The 20,383-nt window shown below is 36.7% G+C and overlaps 1 protein-coding gene across 1 annotated transcript in view; it reads right to left on the bottom strand.

Moving 5' to 3' along the window:
• Positions 1-20,383, bottom strand: part of pemt (phosphatidylethanolamine N-methyltransferase) — a 68,802-nt gene that overhangs the window by 13,517 nt on the left and 34,902 nt on the right. The window contains exon 3 of the mRNA XM_020939711.2: positions 13,015-13,130. Within this exon, the coding sequence (XP_020795370.1) occupies positions 13,015-13,130 (116 nt within the window). The remainder of the gene's footprint in view (positions 1-13,014; positions 13,131-20,383) is intronic.

Raw genomic sequence — 20,383 nt, 5'->3', positions numbered from 1 at the left:
TGGATTGGAAAGCAGAGGAGGTCAGTGGGAGAAACTGGTAGCTACATGGACTCTATGGACATATGACTGTACAAAATGTTTACACAGTACATTGTGATTGTAGTTGTAAATAGAACGTATGCATATGCAACACAGAATCTGAATCAACATCATTTACTAGTCAATCCTGTGGGAGTGATGGCACCTACTCTCTATACCTGAAGCCTTGTCTGATTGCCTGATCAAGATCAATCAGTATGGGGTGAAAAACAACTTCCCTATTGTCCAGCTCTAAATGAAAGTTTAAAAATAAGAGTACTCAGTAACATTTACTCACTTACATTTACTTTTTAACTTTTTAAAGAAAACGCACTTTTGAGTGGTAGTTTTCTAGCAGCATACTTTTACTAGTACTTGAGTAAGATTTTTATTTAAGTAGCAGTACTGTTCTCAAGTCAAATTTATGGTTACTCTGTCTTCCCACTGCGAGTCTACTTTAAATGAAAAGCTTTATGTAGACAATATGAGATGATCTGAACATTTGTGTTTCTTGCACCACTCTTTCAGATATGATTTAGTTTTTCTCATTGTTGTGTCTATCCTTTGAAAACACCAGATTTTGTGCATTATTTTACATTTGGTCTTTCAAATTGCTAACCTCAAATTATAAATCAGATGTTACATTCCAACAGTTACTCTTTACTCTTTAGTTAAGTTAAGAGCAGGAGTTTTATAAAAAAAAAAAAATAATAATAATCTTAATTAAGTTAAGTAACTTCTTTGGCCACTACTTTGTACTTCTACTGTACTTCAGTAATATTATTTTGAACACTATTCTTGAGTACAATTTTTGGCTACTCTACCCAACACTTAAGAGTTATGTGTAATAAGTGCTTTTGCACCATCATGTTACCCCTCTCCCTCTTCAACTAAACTAAACTAAAAAGATAAAATAAAAATTTAATTATGCCCAAAATGCCAAAACAAGTTTAGTCATTTGTCATAATGTAGCACGACATGGAGTGATAAACCTTGCTCTTCCTCTGCTATATTTTGGACTCTTAAGGCAATTATTATCACATATCCTTGAAACAAACATTTCTCAATTTCCGAGTGCAGTGAATCATAGTTTTCTAAAGTTTTCCAGAATGAAATTATGAGTCACAAATCCAACATCACTCACGTTTCACTTTATCTTTTAAAATTAAGCTTTGGTATAACAGCAGCCACCTGGATGTGCACACAAAAGTAAGTATACTGTAGTATTATATGGTAGCAATATGTCAAAGAAATCGGTGACTGGTCATCATCACCAGAATCCACCCACTGCTAAGCCTTTCATGATAATTACTATATTATCACAGGGGCTTCTATAGCTCAAAAATACAGTAACTCCTTCAATGAATATGGGTGACTATCCACAGATCTGAATTGCAATGTGCCGTAGTGCTGTAATCTGCTTATCTCCCTTGTGACAGGTAGGTTTAATCTATACTGTGGAACATTCTACAGAAAGGAATAACACGGCTGACCCTCCACTAGAAATATTACGCAGTGCACCTTTAATCAACAGATATAAGGTCAGTTAAAATATAATAAATGACATAACATAAAATCTATATCTATATCATCTACAGCAAAGATTAACCAAAACAGATTATTCTGAGGTTTTATAGCTCCAGCAGCAAAGGTCAGAAACACAGGCCCCAGGCAGTGAGTCCCAACCTAAAAATGGCCACTACAATGGTCTAGAGCGAGGGGACTTCCAGGAAATAGCAATATATAAGGTAGTGCCCGACCGATATGGATTTTGTTGTGACCGATATGAAACCAATATAATGGGAGTTTGAGCTGCCGATAGCCGATATAATCGCCGATATATTTAGTGATGTAAAAATTCACTGTAAATCTTGAATTGATTAAAAAACTTAGGTTTGGCTCTAGTGGATTCTAAATTGGGTTTATTTAGGCAACATTTATTGTTATTTTGACTCTTTACATCATATTTACAGACAGTAGATTGGCCTAATGGCATTTTTGCATCAATTTCTAGCTACTGTTACTGTCACTGCTAGTGATGGGTATTCCAGTTTTTTTTTTTTTTTTTTTTTTGGAGAACCGGCTCGGCTCACTAAAGCAACTGGCTCTTTCGGCTCCCAAGCGACTCTTGAGATTGTTTTGTTGCAAGCAGGACTAAACCAGAACTGAACCAGGACTGAGTGTCGGGACTCGGTTTCCATCTCTCTCCTTCACTCAAGCCCAAATTTAGTCCTGGTTTATTCATTTTATGCTGAACTGCAGCCAAATATGCACTTTTTTTATCCTATGCACACGCAGATTTCTGAAAGTTTCGTTTTCAGCTGCTGCTGTCAAACTACGGGTCTACATGCGGCATGAAGAGAAAAAGTGAGAAAAAGAGAAAAAACGGCTCCCAATTAGAAGCAGGCTCCCGTTGTTCGCTTCAAAGAGTCGGCACTAAGAGCCGCTTCGATCGCGACCGACCCGTAACTCCTAGCTAGTAAACTATCGCTATTAGCCTTTAGCCACAAAAACGTGCGCACAGCGGTAGTTAATTATATGCATAAATGTGAATCATTCACACGACTATTCACAGCTCATTTACATATCAATGCAGGTCCAGTAACAAATATACGGCCAATGTAAACACTTTACAATAGACCAATAGAAAACAGCCTGTTTATGTGTGGGAGCTACAGCAGCTAATCGCTAACAAAACCTAAACTAGCTTCAAAGTCGATGTATTTTCAACACTCACCGCTCACACAGGCTCCTCCTCACATCACAAGTCTGCACTAATAAATGTCATTTTAATCCAGACTCAAACCGATTGTCCGAAAAAGAAAATAATCTCAGTGTTGCGCACGGCTGCGGGTGTAAACAAACACACGCGAGTGAAGTGATGTCACTCTGGTGGCGTGGACAGTACGGACACAGACACAGACAAATTACACCGTGGATAAATACTGATGCGGAGCCACATATTAGGACATTTATCTGTCTGTAAATTGGATTAAATTAACATAATGTAGAGAGCCTAAGCTTTATAACCAGGTATAACATGCCCACGTGAAATATCGGCCCATATCAGCAAGATAGCCGATAGCCGATATGTCTCCAGGTGCCCATATTGGCCAGCCGATATATCGGTCGGGATCTAATATAAGGTCATTATAGCCCTGGACTTAGAATTTTTTGTGGATACCTGAAAAATTATCTTGCACATTGAATCTGTATTGAACAAAAGAGTGGTTCAAATGTCAAGACAGCCATCGAGAAACACAGGCATAGTGCTTGTGAAGGTGATGCAGGGATCTTATCTAGGTTACCCTTAAATGCTGCTGTCTTCAAAGCACTCACATAAAACTGACATTATTAAATTCATTAAAACTGCTGAATGAATTTTGAAAAAAAACAAACAACAAACCGGTAAACCATATTTTAAAGGTACACTGTGTGACTTTTCTTGCAGAGGGTCCATCACGAGTTTCTCTCCATGGAGATGTTGCCTGGAATGTTTTGCAGTATGGCATTAAACTACGGAGACAGTAGGTGACACCACAGGGCCTAGGGCTGGGTATCATTAAGAAGTTGCCGGTACAATACATATCTCGATACACAGGCCATGATACGATACATATTTTGATACAGTGCACTTTCGATTCGATATATTTCAAATCGATTCGATACAGTTCAATAAAAAATAAAGGCTAAATCATGGCTGTGATACTAAAAGTCTTTGTTAAACCACTTCTTGTCCAAAGTTCATATGAAACACAAATATTTTAATCATGAAAACAGTAAAAATGTCAAATGTGTTGCATAAATGAGTTTCCTTTCACTCCACAAGCAACAAAACTGTAGCTCTGTAACAAAATAATTAAGTAAAACACACCTAAAAATACTCTTGGTGATATATCGATACAGCAGCCCACAATATCAATACTGTATCATCACATTAAACGATATGATATATCGATATTCCGATATTTTTGCACACCCCTAACAGGGCCAAGTTCCATGTCAGATCTGTGGAGGCGAGCCCGCTCACGGTAAGTATGGACGCTTTTAAGTCATTAAAAACCCGTGTTGTTGAGTAAATTCGAGACTGATATGTTTAAGGACATTCCAGACAAAGCAACGGCATTTCCATGGAGACAAGCACATGGCAGATCCTACCCAAAAATTACAAAAAAAAAGCTTTGGTGGTTACCTTCAACATGTTGTCCTGTAAGGTAGTAAAATGTAAAACAATTATTAATACGAGCAATAAATAACCGCTAATTCTTGTTTAATACAGCAGATACTAGGGATGGGCATTCGATGAAATTTTCTTAAATCGATCGTCGGAAGAATTAACGATCGATAATAATTAACGTTTTTATATTAAAATGATCATCATTATTATTACTATCTGCACTACTAATCTGCATAAATAAATTCAACTTTACGACATATAAACCGTAACGACTCTAGAGCCACATCAGCCCGTTTGACATTATAATGTGTTTAATTCAGTTTTGTGCAACTCTCACAGAAACCAAACTTAAAACTGCATCGCTCATTTGCATAAACTAAGCAAAGATAAAAATACAGCTCTTGTGCGCTGATGCGGTCAAATTCTGTCGGATTAAAAGACATGACTCAGTGGAATACAGGTTAGTGTGACCAGATTTACGTTTGTCAAAACCAGGACACCGTACGGGGGGAGGGAGGTGGGGACTCGTCATCGACATTGCGCGACTCTCACCTGGTAAAGCTTTTTCCCACTGGACACCTGAAACATATGTGCTGCTTTGTACACTGTGCGCATGGCCTCACACTTGTCCCGAACGCAACGGAAAACGTGAAATTTCTTATACAAGTCATCGTTAAAAACGCATTTGTGCTTCTGAGTGCAGAGAGCTACGTATACGGACCCTGTTTGGTCACGCTACGCACAGCAACGTACATTCAGTTTGTCGATTAAAATTTACGTAATCGATGAAATTCTTAATGATCAATAATCGATTAATCGACTAATCATGCCCATCCCTAGTAGATACAATATAATGTACATCCTCCGTCTAATTAGGCTTTGTCAGCACTGGCTTATTAGAAAGGCAAAACTAATTACATACAACTTGAGAGCTCCATAAAATGTTTTATCAACAATTTATTACCGTCTCATATCAGCAAAGCGGGTCTTAGCTGCAAATTGAGCAGCTAAAAATAAAATCTCGTTTTTCATGTCAATTAAATGGTAGGGGTAGGAGACGGGCAGTGAGAGTTATTGCATTAATGATTCAGTCAATTAGCAAGGCAATTTGGAGACCCCATAATAACTCTGGCTAGATATGAGTAAGCCATAGCAGATAAGAGATTCCCCAGGGTAACATGGTGTTTTTTGTTATGTTGGCTAGTTAATTGATAGAGCATTACGTAAGACATGATTAGAGTCTATGTTTAGTCACTGATGTTTATTTGCATCTTCATAGCAAACATTAAAATAAGCAGATACCAGGAACCAAATGAGAACCTCTTCATGACGTCAAAAGAAACAAAAAATATTTTGCCCGGGGCTTACTTTTTATTTGCTGACTGTTTGCAACCATAGCAAAATCCCAACTGGCCTCAACAGCATATTGTAACTGTATACAAGACAAGATGGATGATATCTTCCATCCCATTGTGCTCGATATAAAACACAAAGAAAGAGATACTGCACAGCCTGTTATTAAGTAAACTGATGGCACAAAAGTTTCCCCAAAATATATGTAAACAAAGTAGGGATGGGACAAGACAAAATTCCCACACAAGACAATAACTGCTTTTTAAAGGGCCTACACTGAATAAAATTGACTCTTGTAAGATTAAGCCATGTTATAATGCTGTTACCTCATCAAAAACACACCAGTCACACGCTGAATAACATTTTATTATTGCCAGTTTACATCTCCAAAGGGCAAAATCCCTTGTTCCAACTTGTGATGTCATGAAGCGGCTTCAAGTTTTCAAGTTAGCAGTTACCCTTTACCTTTAGTTCAGAGGAGATTGGCAATTCCGAGGCTGAAATAATACAAATTATTCTAGTGAAGGTGTAAGGAGTTTAAAAACACAGTGGAGCACTTCCTGTATTACCACATGACATCACAAGTGAAAATGCAGTGTCTGTGTGTTAAACATGTGTGAATGAAACAAAACACAACTCCAGGTCTGTTTGTGATGAGGAACCCACATTATAACATCGATCAGAAAATAGCATAATATGGACCTTTTAAATTACAGTTTCTCAAAGAGGTGTAATCGCCAGTGCTAAAACTTTCTTGTCATAACCAAATATAAACTTCACAAGGTCTTTTCCCATTTCTTATACAAAGTAATGTCTATTTACATGTTTAACTCATATTTATATTCAAATCGTAAACTATTAAAAACTAGAAAGAATATTTAGTTTGGCCTACATTCATGTAAACAGCAAAGCTGACTTGGCCCAGAATGTCTCATAATGTTTTTTTTCCTTATATATATATATTATATATATATATATATATATATATATATATATATATATATATATATATATATATATATATATATATATATATCCAAAGCTGTGATTACTTGATAAATGACAAGCTAAACAACATGTTTTGAGAAGCCCTCAATCACACCTTTTAAGAAAAATCACACTGAGGGCATTAGAGCACATTTTTGTACACTGAATTTCATTTGGCCATAAAAAAAGAAATCAAGGGGATTCATATTTTTTCAAACTGTTTTTCAAACACATTTTGATCCATATATATATATATATATATATATATATATATATATATATATATATATATATATATATATATATATATATATATATATATATATATATATATTTTTTTTTTTTTTTTTTTTTTAATAAAAACCCTTTAACTGGTGACTTTGTTTCATAAAGTCAATGCATTTCATATAAAAAAAAAAATCACAAAAAGTTAAATATCTTCCACATGCTTGATGCAAACTGGATTTTTTTGGTTTCACATAATAAAACATTCTAAAACGTGTATCTCCACTTTCTCTACTTCATGTGAACCCTATGAATTCAAATTAATGTTCTGAGGTACTTTTTTGCTGTTTACATAAATTCTGCGATATTTAGCACAAATGAAAGACTACTTTCCCACTGATGCCCATATAAAACCATACTGTAAACATATGAAACTGCAGGGGACTTTGTACATGTATTTTTACACCAAAATGTGTTCTTTTTATAATCATTTAAAAACATGATTCTCTGATTCCCCTTTTAATGATGATAATAATGATTTATTAGATTTATAGAGGTTTTTTTTTTTGTATTTCTGATCATATATTTCATACTTCAGTTGTTGCCCCTGCATATGTACCTAGATCTTACAATTACCTCATTAAAAACTAATGTTTACAAAAAAAATAAATAAAAATACTGTGTTCCACTCTTCCTAGACACTAATCTAGAGAGCCTCACCTATCCAAACTAAAGTGTAAGGTTTTTCAACATATAGTGTATGGATGAGCAGCTTGGACACATGTATCTGATGCTGTAATTCCACAACCTGTGCACAGTTTTCTGCTGTTTTTAATGCAAGCTCCTTTACTGGTACAAAAGTGAAAGAGCACAAAAATATGCCTAAGTGTGACTGAAGGTTAAAAATGTAATATATGACAAAACTAAAGGAAGTAAATGCCATTTTCAGTCTGCACCGGTATCAGCTGATATCTGCAGATGATTGGAATGAAACCGATTATCATTAAGTAACAGTTCTAATTGTTTCATTCTCGAAAAAAAAAAAAATGAAAACCAAATTTGCTCATAGGCTCTAATTGGAGGGTGTCAAATTCCATCACAAAATTTTATAGGACAATATTATTTAATACAGATGGGGGGCAATTAAAATGTTAAAATGCAGATTTTTGGTGTCTAGTCCTTAAGCGAAATCATTAGGTACAGCATTTGTGAATTAACCTTTTAGATATTTCATAACAAAGTACACTCTAATCAGTAGGAAAAACTGTCTCCTGCCCTGCATCTGGGAGTATGCCATCATCACAATGTAGAATCTGACAACCACCAACAGTGGAAGAGAGAATAGTTGAACAGTTCAGCAGGTCCACACCACATGCATGCAGCTAGAGCCTTGCGTCTATTTACAGATAATCAAACTCCCTGAGGTCTTCATACATGGACTAAAGCAGGTTTCAGACAGGCTACATGGTGTTCTGGGGCCTGCTGTTCTATAATACACAGTACAGAAAATCACGGTTAAAGATCCAACTCCACCAGCTCCTTTTGTACTTGCTTAGAGGAGGTAATTGTAGCTTGGACCCTTACTCGCTAATATGTGGCCCGTGCATCACATGACAGCTGAATGTCAGAACGCATACTGCCAGCAATATCAATGAAATGTCTTTGTGAACTCTACGACCTTACAATTCAAACCGGATATTACACCAGCAGCATTCACTGTTTTACAATACATTTTTCACTACATTTCATTTCAGTTCAGTACGTTTATTCAGCCTGTCTAGACTCCAGGTGGAAGAGAAAACTATTACAAAAAGTTTAAACCATCCAGCAGAGTGACAGTTGCTTCAATTACAACAATCTTCCTGATCTAACATAGTATACCTTTTCAGTACTTTAAAAAATATCGAAAATCAGACACTAATCAATACTAAGACTAGTTTTGAAACTAGAACTCATATAAGCAGGTTTCAATACTAAAAAAGGCACATTCACAAGACAGAAATGAACCTTTTGTGAATAGCTTTAGAACAGGGTGCTCACACTTTTTCAGCATGCGAGCTACTTACAAAATGACCAAGTCATGATGATCTACCTAATACAGAGTCAAGCAAACTGCACTGAAACACTCTGTGCCCCTTTTTTGGACCCTCACCCACAGTTTGAGAACCTCTTCTTTAAGAGAACTTCCTCTGGCACTTTACACAAAACTATGAAAAAAGTGAATGAAGTAGGTAAGATTTTTAAACCTGTTTTTTAAAGTTCCAAACTGGAGTTGCATTCTTTTCTGGTTTTGCAGTGATTTACCAGCCTCTGCACGTTTACCAAACTAAACGCACATCGTGACAAACACAGATGCATTTGTGCACTTTTGTTAGTCAAACTTCAGCCAAATGTGGCAGTAGGTCTGTTCTGTAGATCTGCTCTATGCTGTAGACCTGCTTTGTGCCAACACTGTAACACAATTTAGACTCGTTTTTGAGCAAACGTGAAGTTTGGTCTTGCTCTTCTAATCAGCAGCACTGTGGGAGGGGCTTGTGTTCCCTGTACACAGGAAGGAGCGAGAGCGTGAAAAGGCGAGGGCGGCGTGCTGACGTGAGGCAGATGGACAGGTAGGATGTTTAGGAAGTTGAACCTGCCCTGTGATGCACGAAACTGGTACACGAGGGCACACGCTGTTGATGTTGATGATGGTGAGTCTATTCTCTGTGTGTCGTGTTGGTGATGGTTCATGTTTTCAGAGATCATGCGTGCAGGTTTAGTGCAACTCTTTATGTTGCAGTAACTAGGATACTGCATATACACGCACCATGACGAAACCTGGATACTGATGTGCATGTATACACATTCTTTGAGTGGTGTAGTGATCTCCAAGAAGATGCCAAAGCCAAAACATGGGACTGTGAGGCCGCAGCTTCGTGTCTATGCACAGAAACCTACATTCAGTTTGTCGATTAAAAATGAACATAATCGACGAAATTCTTAACGATCAACTATCGATTAATCGACTAATCATGCCCATTCCTACTGTACATCATCATGTTGCCTAGAATTCTTCTAAGACACAGGTGTCAAACATAAGGCCCGGGGACCGGATCCAGCCCTCCAAGACATTTAATGTGGCCCTCGGCTGATTTTCTACTAAAATATTTTAATTATATTTTCTATTAAAATATTGGTAATTTTCTGCGGTGCTTAGCATAGCAGCGTCTCCAGCGCCTCTGTACGTGGCCCCTCCCACCAGAGCAGCACAAATGAAGACTTGCCTCTTTCCAAACGCTCTTAAAGGACGATCGTTTTGACTGTTGACCGTGACTCCCTCATCAACAAAATGTCAAAAATGAGAAAAGTGGAGCCGAGTGCAGAATTTTCCAAGAAAAATTTACTTATTCCTGTTTACATACAAGTTCATGTTAAAACATTGTGTTTAAATTGCATTTTTCTTAAAGTTTCAGGTTGTTCATTATATATATATATATATATATATATATATATATATATATATATATATATATATATATATATATATATATATATATATATATATATATATACCAGGGGCTCAAGGAAGCGCTGGAGAGAGCCTGGAAAGTAAAGGCATCAGTGGTGCCTGTGGTGATCGGACACTCGGGGCTGTAACCCCCAAACTGGAAGAGTGGCTTCAACAGATACCGGGAAAAACAATGGACATCTCAGTCCAGAAAAGTGCAGTACTGGGAACAGCAAAGATACTGCGCAGAACTCTCAAGCTCCCAGGCTCCAGAGGACCCGAGCTGAATGAGGGTGAGAGAGACCTACCACCGTGGAAGGTGAGAAACACATTTATAAATTATAATTAAAATATATTTTGTAAAAGAAACAGTTAATCAGTTAAAAAAGATTTCTGTAATAGATTTGTGTTTCTCTGCACAAATATTTGAACTTATTGTTATTTTTGGGGTATATATGCCATGAGTTTTCTGATCCGGCCCCTTTGGGGTCAAAATAGGTTGGACTTGGCCCACGGACCAATATGAGTTTGACACCCCTGTTCTAAGACATTTGTTTGCATTGGTTTGAAATAGTTTCTCAATTTTTTATTCATTCATTATTTAGTGCAAGAGAAAACTGGCAAGATAATTTATCATGCTCTAGCAGCTTGCTCCATGAGAATACATGCCAAACCAATTTGTACTGCAGGAGGAGGCAAAAATATCTCTAAAGTTCATTTTCTCTCAGCATTTATCTGGTTGGTGGGAGGCGTGGGCGCTCTTCTCCGGTGATGAACGCTGTTGGGTGCACTGGTACACAGAAAACTGCAGACCATGTGGGAACAATGGAGAGGTGAGAGCACAGCAGGCTGCTTCACTCAACTCAGCATTTTGGGAAAGTGGAAATTAACTGTGCCATTAAGGAAAATTATGAAATAGGTCAAGTCAAAAGCACAGCCAGTGGTGTTCAAATTACAGCTATTATGACCACATTTTCCGAGGACACCTAACAATAAGAAAGATTTTGTTCAACTGATACTTTTTTGCTTGCTACTACAGTATTTAATCAGTGCAAATTCAGGCATAAATAAAAAGGAAATTAACAAAAAAACAAGTAAAGTCCTATTCTATTCATTTTAAGGTGACACCATAAAGTCTGCAATGGTACTACTACTACTACTAAACTACTACTACTACTACTACTACTACTACTACTACTACTACTACTACTACTACTACTACTACTACTACTACTACTACTACTACTACTACTACTACTACTACTACTACTACTACTACTACTACTACTACTACTACTACTACTACTACAATTACTACTACTACTACTACTACTACTACTACTACTACTACTACTACTACTACTACTACTACTACTACTACTACTACTACTACTACTACTACTACTACTACTACTACTACTACTACTACTACTACTACTACTACTACTACTACTACTACTACTACTACTACTACTACTACTACTACTACTACTACTACTACTACTACTACTACTACTACTACAATTTCTACTACTACTACTACTACTACTACTACTACTACTACTACTACTACTACTACTACTACTACTACTACTACTACTACTACTACTACTACTACTACTACTACTACTACTACTACTACTACTACTACTACTACTACTACTACTACTACTACTACTACTACTACTACTACTACTACTACTACTACTACTACTACTACTACTACTACTACTACTACTACTACTACTACTACTACTACTACTACTACTACTACTACTACTACTACTACTACTACTACTACTACTACTACTACTACTACTACTACTACTACTACTACTACTACTACTACTACTACTACTACTACTACTACTACTACTACTACTACTACTACTACTACTACTACTACTACTACTACTACTACTACTACTACTACAATTTCTACTACTACTACTACTACTACTACTACTACTACTACTACTACTACTACTACTACTACTACTACTACTACTACTACTACTACTACTACTACTACTACTACTACTACTACTACTACTACTACTACTACTACTACTACTACTACTACTACTACTACTACTACTACTACTACTACTACTACTACTACTACTACTACTACTACTACTACACAAAACTAAAATGCCACAATTATTAGGGATGGATCACAGACTCGATAAAGAAGTGGATTAAGTGGGTGTGATGTCACCCATAGCGTTTTGCTCTAGTCAAATGAAACTCACCAAGGCCAGCAGTTATGGGGGCAAATTTGGAGCCGAGTTCCATATTAGGAATAGCAAATTGACTTACAGAAAATATTTCAAAATAAAAACACAATGATCATATATAGTGGGTTAATACGAACATTTTAAGACCAAATAGAGGAGGCTGACAGCAACAGTTACAGAGAGAGGGGCAACGTGTTTTTTTCAATACAAAGTGAATTGTAACCGGAGTCGATGGAGCCAGAAGTTCACCCATACTCACTTCCTATTTGGAACCTGGCTATCAGGTTCTCTATGCCCGTTTATACTGTACATAGTATATGGGAACCAGTATAGATTTTTTGAGCCGTTGTGATATCTGATATTTGGTCCATTGTTGTGGCCATTAACCGAAATTTGCCGATATCGCCAAACTTGACAGTAAGGATCACGTGTATTTGAAGTTGAGTTAAGTACAGATCACAAAGTAGCCTTTCACTTTTGTAAAATAGACAGATATTATCAGATATATCATAACAGAATTGGCTTACCTGTGGCTGCGACAGACATTAAGCAGGATGATAATGAAGCCCAGACAGTAACACGCCACATATGGACTTCCAAACAGAGCTGTCAGTCTCCGTGTGCTGTGCTCCCATCTGGCCACCTGTCAACAACATTCACAGATCATTAGCAAGCCAGTTTAGTCATCAAATATTTTTCATTGTTCATAAGTTGAGAAGCAAGGCGGCAGTTGTAAAATCCAGACTTAATGAAGACTGTGAAGCAATATACTGCTTGAACCAGTCCCACACCAGAGATCAGAATAGCAATTTACATTTTTATTTTTTTTTGCATGTTTTCTGTTCACTGAAAAGTTAACATTTGCACTTCTCTCTCAAATCAGCCACTCAAAAAGGAAGCCAATTTCTCAAATACAGGCTAACCTTTATAACTTAATTCCACCTTGACTTCTCACCGGAATGTGTTTAAAGAGTGTGTCAGCTGATTCATACCCTTTGACTAGAGTGGGAAGTGAAAACTGTATACATGAGGCAACAAATGTTACTAAAGACACTACAAAAAACAGTTCAAAAGAAGAGGAGTGAAAGGCGGATTGGAGGCGGAATGAATGGTCAAATAAACCTTTCTAGGTGATCTTTACGTAACTTTTTGGTGGAGGGTCTGTCAAATGCTTTTCTCCATGGAGATGTTATTGCTTTGTCTGGAATCTTTCACTGTATGCCATTAAATCTTTCTATCTTCATGGAAACCACATCAAGTCAACTTTTTGAGCTATAAAAATAATAATTCTATAGATGGCCATTCGATAACTAACCAGTAGTCCATGGATGAATGATTGACTCCAAGAAATCTGACTTTTTGTCACTTTGCCTGAGATAATTCTTCATCATCAGGAGTCTTTCTCATAGCATTTGACGTCAATCTTGTATTATTTGACATGTGCTATCTAAGACACTCCCTCTCCTATTACAGTGCGTTTGTTATGTGTATTATAGGTCACCCTGCCCTTGGCCAGTTTTTCTTTTACGAACTGAGACTATAAAAAGTAAGTATGCATCAATACACTACAATACAATACGTTAAATAGTCCATTAAAGGTGCACTGTGCAACATTTTTGGTGGAGGGTTCGTCACCTGGAGATGTTATTGCTTTGTGTAGAATGTTCCACAGTAAAGATTAAACCTATCTCAAGTGACATGACTTTAGGCTACATTACAGGTCAGATCTGTGGAAAGGCAACCCTATTTTTTGCAACAGAAACACCTGTAATGAATAAATTCCAGGGAATTCCATGGAAACAAGCAGTGAAGAAAGACCCTCCACCAGAAAAGTTGCACAATGCACCTTTAACCCTCTCAGGCTCAAATTAAATTTTAGTAACAAGAAAAAAAATCTGATATTTGGGGAAAATGAGGTATATATGGGGTAGTAATATTACAATCCTGACTTTTTTTTGAGAGAGACCTTCACATCCAATGCGTTCTGTAATGTTCCAGATTTGCAGTATCGGTCCGGTGTGGTAAATTAACACTGAAGACTGAAAATTATATGAACGCTAACTTTATGTGTATACCACTTTTCATAACAACGAAAACATAAAGCACAGTGTAACAGCTTTACAGCGGCAGAACACATCAGTGCTCCAACAAACAATTTTTATCCTTTGAAAACAACAAAAGTACTTTGCACTTCTGACAGGCCGTTTGTGTGTAGCCATTCTTGCACAGTCTGCATCGTCCACATTTATCAGCACAGATGGGAAAAAAGGCTCCTGAGTTAAAAAAGCTCATAAAATATGGATTTGGAGTAAGTAGGTATTTAGTATTTAGCTGTTGCAAATCTGCAATGTCTGCCTGGAAAGGGTAAAGATTGATTGTCTTTCTCATTACCAAGCCATCTGTATAGTTTTACATGACTGAACTTGAAACTTCATCATTAAAATTCTATTGATAGCAAAATATTTTTAGTAAAACCTCTTCTCATGTCATCTTGGGTTTCAGATGGGACTTCTATCACCATACGCTCGTTCATCAGCCTGGAGGATATGCTAAAAATACTCAGGTGTACCGCTGGGTAACCACTATGGCTGTTATCACACCATTCATCCAATAGAGAAGATGGAGAGAGAAAAGGACAGATGAGCGAAGCCTAATTGGCACGACTCACCACTCTAGTGCAAATTCAATCAGGCCTGGGATAACATGCTTTCTCCATTGCACCCATCATCCTACTTAGACCACTGATTAACCCACTCCAACGAAGCCAGTATTATAGCCATCTCAAGGAAATGACTCCTCGTGACAGCTCCTCGTGATCTTTAATAAAAGGAGTGTGAGGACTTCAAATACTTCATACCTTGATCGAGTAGATTTTTAAACTTGTACTTGTAATGAATTATAATTCAAACCACGTAGTTGTATTTAGTTCCATTTTAGTACAAGCCCCATTGTTCCATTTCAGAATTGTCTGTTTTTTTCTACACCTGCAAACTCACATTAAAAGCGTTGCCTTCTGTTTTACACTTTTTATTTGATCAAGTTTTGTATAAAAGTGTGATCTAAAATACTTTTAATTTTGTTAAAAAGTAACTAGCAACTTGTGCTCTAAGTAGTACTTTTCATGCATGTTTTCCTTTTACTTAAAGTTGCACTATGTAACTTTTCTGGTGCAAGGTTTGCATTATCTGATTGTCTCCATGGAGATGTTATTGCTGTGCTTTGAAAGTTCCACAGTATATCATTAAACCTGTCTATTCCTGGAGACACGCAGATGATGCTACCATGCAAAGTATCATATGGAGGAAATCACACTAGGGAGAATTCGATCTAAAACTTCATCATCATTTACACACAAGAAACAACTTTAAACATTATTGCAACAAAATTATGGTGTTTTCTTCAAATCACAATGTCTGTGTATGACAGAGAAGTTTTGAGCCAAAGTATAAGATGGTTGCTAGGTAACAGTTATGGAATACCCTGATTACCTGATACCTCATGATTTACAACCAAGAAGTAAAATTTAAACCTAAAAAAATTGTCAGATTTGGGGAAAGAATTAAACTTTTTAGTAAAATTTTAACTATCATGATCTAAACTGTGCTTTAGTAAAATCCAATCCAACCTGTCATAGGCACTTTAACTTACTATTTCCGCAACATGCCGTGACCCATAGAGTGTACAAAAGTGAACTAAACGGGTGTGACGTCACTCACAGCGTCCGGCGTTACTCAATTGAGCTTGTGTTAACAGTTACAGGGCTGAATTTGGAGCCAGGCTCTATATTATCAATAGAATTTTTCAGATGAACAAAATAGCAGAAAAAATATTCACCAGGATCATGTAGAGAGGGTTAAGACGAACATTTTAAGATCAAAATGATGAGGCTGCAGTAACAGAGAGAGGAACGACAATATTCCAGTGTAAGTCAATGGGAGCCATGGTCTATGGAGCAACCGCATGCACTTACATAATAATTCCAGAAACAAATATGCAGAGGGTGCAACAGGTGCGGAAGGACACTACAAGTTGGTTCTTACCGGCACAGAATAAATTCAAGTATGATTATTAATAATGTGCTGTTCTCAAACGAAAGCAAAGACAGAAGGAACAAGAACAGGGAGAGACTGATTAAAACCTCCTTAATTCAGATCATGCTAATTGAGTTTTCTGGTGTTTTGTGGACAGCATATCAGGTGCGTTACAAGAGATGAGAAGAGGCTACCCTGTGACAAGCTAAATATAATCCTGCACAAAGGACATCTGGCAAGAAATGCATACACAATCGCTCTAAAGACTTTATTATGTTTGGATAGAATACACAGAGGTGGATAGTACTTTACTCAGTTGAATTTTTAAAGAAACTGTACTATTCAGCATGCAGCATAATTTTACTCCTACTTAAAGGTGAACTGTGTAACTTTTTGGTTGGGGTCTGTTACCTGCTTGTTCCTATGGATACATGATTGCTCTGCCTGGAATGTTCCACAGTATGACATTAAACAGCGCTAGAATACTTTTATTCAATTACAGGTGGTTTTATAGCTCAAAAATACCAAGAAAACAGGCATTCTGACTGTGAGCAGGGTCATCTCTCCGCAGAGCTGACATGTAATTTGGTCTGGTTTGGTCTCCATGATGATATAAAGCACAGGTGTCAAACATACGGCCCGGGGGCCAGATCCGGCCCTCCAAGACCTTTAATGTGGCCCTTGGGTGATTTTCTACTAAAATTTTTTAATTATATTTTCATTAAAAATATTGGTAATTTTCTGCGTCACTTAGCATAGCAGCGTTTCCAGTGTCTCTGTACGTGGCCCCTCCCACCAGAGCAGCACAAATGAAGACTTGTCTCTTTCCAAACGCTCTTAAAGGACGATCGTTTTGACTGTTGATCGTGACACCCTCATCAGAAAAATGTCAAAAATGAGAAAAGTGGAGCCGAGTGCAGGATTTTCCAAGAAAAACTGACTTATTCCTGTTTACATACAAGTTATTGTTAAAACATTGTGTTGAAATTGAATTTTTCTTCAAGTTTCAGGTTGTTCATAATATTATAATAAGAAAGAGTTCATCAATTAAAAAAGATTTCTGTAATAGATTTGTGTTTCTCTGCACAAATATTTGAAGTTATTGTTATTTTTGGGGTTTATATGACATGAGTTTTTTGATCCGGCCCCTTTGGGATCAAAGTCGGTTGAATACGGCCCCCGGACCAAAATGAGTTTGACACCCCTGATATAAAGGTTTAATACCATACTGTGAAACATTACAGACAAACCGATAACATCTCCATGAAGAAAAGCATTTTAGGGACCCTCTACCAGAAAAGTTAGTTCTTTAGGTAATATTTTTATTCAAGCAACAGTACTCTTACTTACGTACAAGCTTGTGCGTAAGTCTACAATGATAAAAGCTTTATGTTGACAATATGAAATGATTTGAACATTTGTGTTTCTTGCACTGCTTCATCAGATATGATTATTTTTTCTCATTTTGTTTATACTAAAATACCAGATTACCATCATATAATAATACCATTATTTAAAGCTTTGCCCATAAAATTGCATTAACTTCAAATTATAAATCAGATGTTACTTCAGCAGTTACTCTTACTTAAGTAGTTTTCCCAAATTCTTATTTTTTTTACTCTAACTGGAACAGAACTTGTTTTCCTTTCTCATAAAAACCACTTTTGGGTTCACCGTGTTCCAGACTAATGTTGCATTTATGAATGGACATGCACATAACAACAGTCAGATGTCAGGACTTTTTTGCTATCCGGCAATTTCTAAACTATGTATTATGTTTTACTGTCTGGGAAGGTAAAATTCAAATTAAATCTGCTTGTTGCTGAATTGTCAGTAAAAAAGTATTCCAATAACAAGGTCAAATTTTGCAGAAATATAGGTCATATATACAGAGCCACGTCTCCAACCAACAAACCTAACCTCAAACAAGAAATGACAGCCTACATTTATTTAAGCTAGTTTGTTTGTTGCTAAGTAAAATCAAAAGCTGGACAATGAAACTGGACACTACCATTGACACTGACGTATCATAGCAACTATAAGACAAGGGGATTAAGAGACGATGACAACCAATACAAACTATTATATTCAACAGTGACATCAGACATTTGAGCCAACTACACTATTGTGAGGTGGGAACATATGAACTATTTTGAGATGTAGCATAATACTGTTTTTAGGTTACAACGCCCAACAGGACAATGCAATAATGTTGATTATCAAGTGAGCTTGTCGTTATGGAAACTGGCTCACCTAGAGACTTTTATAGTATCTTTAGTGGCCCTTTGTGCTTGTGACTATTTTGACATACTGTAATTATTGCTAGCTGGGAGAATAATTCCCTCATGATGTCATGTTTCTTTATCGTATGCCTGTCTCATTAGTTTGCACTCAACTCCTTCTGACGGCTGTAAACATATCCCTCAAGCAGATCATCAGTCTCAGCAGTTATACTGTCCAATAAATGCTGAGACTGTGCTGTTGCTAAAAAGTGCTTCTCCTATATAAAACCGTATGGTATCAGTCCTAACACAACACAGTAGTTCCCATCAAGTAAACCTGTTAAAAAAGGTATGGACTTTTTCACAGGTTCAGATCTTCTTCTGGTTTGAGACCAGTTTAGTCCTGGTATAGATTGTATAATCCTATTAAGTCCTGGTCTTGTTAAGGTTTAGCTCATGGTTTAGTCCCAATATTGAGATGGTGAGCAAGCATAAATACCTCTGCAGTTTACACCTGGTTAGGTCCTAATTAAGTTCTACTTTAGACCTACAAAATCCTGGTTTAGTTTAGACCTAGTTCCAATGCTAGTTTATAAAGAACTGAGTTCTTGGATAGTTTTATGTAAGGTTAAGAACGTTGCATAATCATGGTTGTAGTATATTTGTTGTGGACATCAAACAAAGTTTGAGTCCTTAGCCTCTTTTGAGTTTAAGAAGTTTGTCGTCACTTCAATTCATCCCTATTGTCATATACATTTCCATACACCTTTACATTCTCAACATGATAATAATAAAAAATTATCAATGCATGAATATTATTGTAGAACCTTTGTGCGATAGAGAATATACAGTAGCCCATCTTATTTGCAGTGTTAATTGTATGCTGATTGAGCATGTGTTCCAAAGTTATACAAATTTCATGGTTTCTATTAATTTTTGCTTGTCCTATTGTTAGAATGAGCAGAAGCCATTTGCTTTGCTGATGTGCTGAAGTGTACATTTTCTTGGCATCAACTGACAAAATGGTTGGCCGTGCTTGCACTGTTCTTCAGTTTTTGTTGCCATAAAAATGTGATTTTGAAGATATACAAAAGATAAGGTGCGTTTTTTTGTTTTGTCAGAACTGAAGTTTTTCAAAGTGATAAATAAAAAATTATTTGAGTATTTTTGGTGTTCAGTAACATTTGAAGCTGATGGTTTGGGGGCATATATAGTCTGGATGGATGAGTATTGTCCTTGTGGATGTAGGTCAGTTGGCAGAACATCCTCATGACTGATGCAGTGAAAGGATCAGATGATCTTTAATATGCTGTTCTCCGGCTCCATTGGCTCCAATTGCACATATGGTCCTTTTGATAATACATGCAGCAAATGGTCTCAACAGTTGAGGCTGACCACAGCTCATTGGTTCATTTAGTGATAAAATCTTTCCAAGACAAAGAGGGGAAGCAATGTTGGTACTTTTCTTCCATGCTCTAAAAGGCAAGCTTCTCACTAGAAAGACACTTATTTACATCCAATAACTATAAGCTAACTGTACGACCATGCTCCAGTTTCTGCCACTCCAAAATTACAGAATAATGAAAAATCTTCAAGGAGGTGGCACATACATACATACATCCTTACTGAAAGACTCAGAATCC

The sequence above is a fragment of the Boleophthalmus pectinirostris genome, unplaced genomic scaffold (genome assembly GCF_026225935.1).
Source record: "Boleophthalmus pectinirostris isolate CB_2022bp ecotype Guang Dong unplaced genomic scaffold, ASM2622593v1 HiC_scaffold_14, whole genome shotgun sequence".
Classification (NCBI taxonomy): Eukaryota; Metazoa; Chordata; class Actinopteri; order Gobiiformes; family Gobiidae; genus Boleophthalmus; species Boleophthalmus pectinirostris.
Note: the sequence above shows the minus strand (reverse complement) of the source record. Positions and strands in the feature narration are given on the sequence as shown.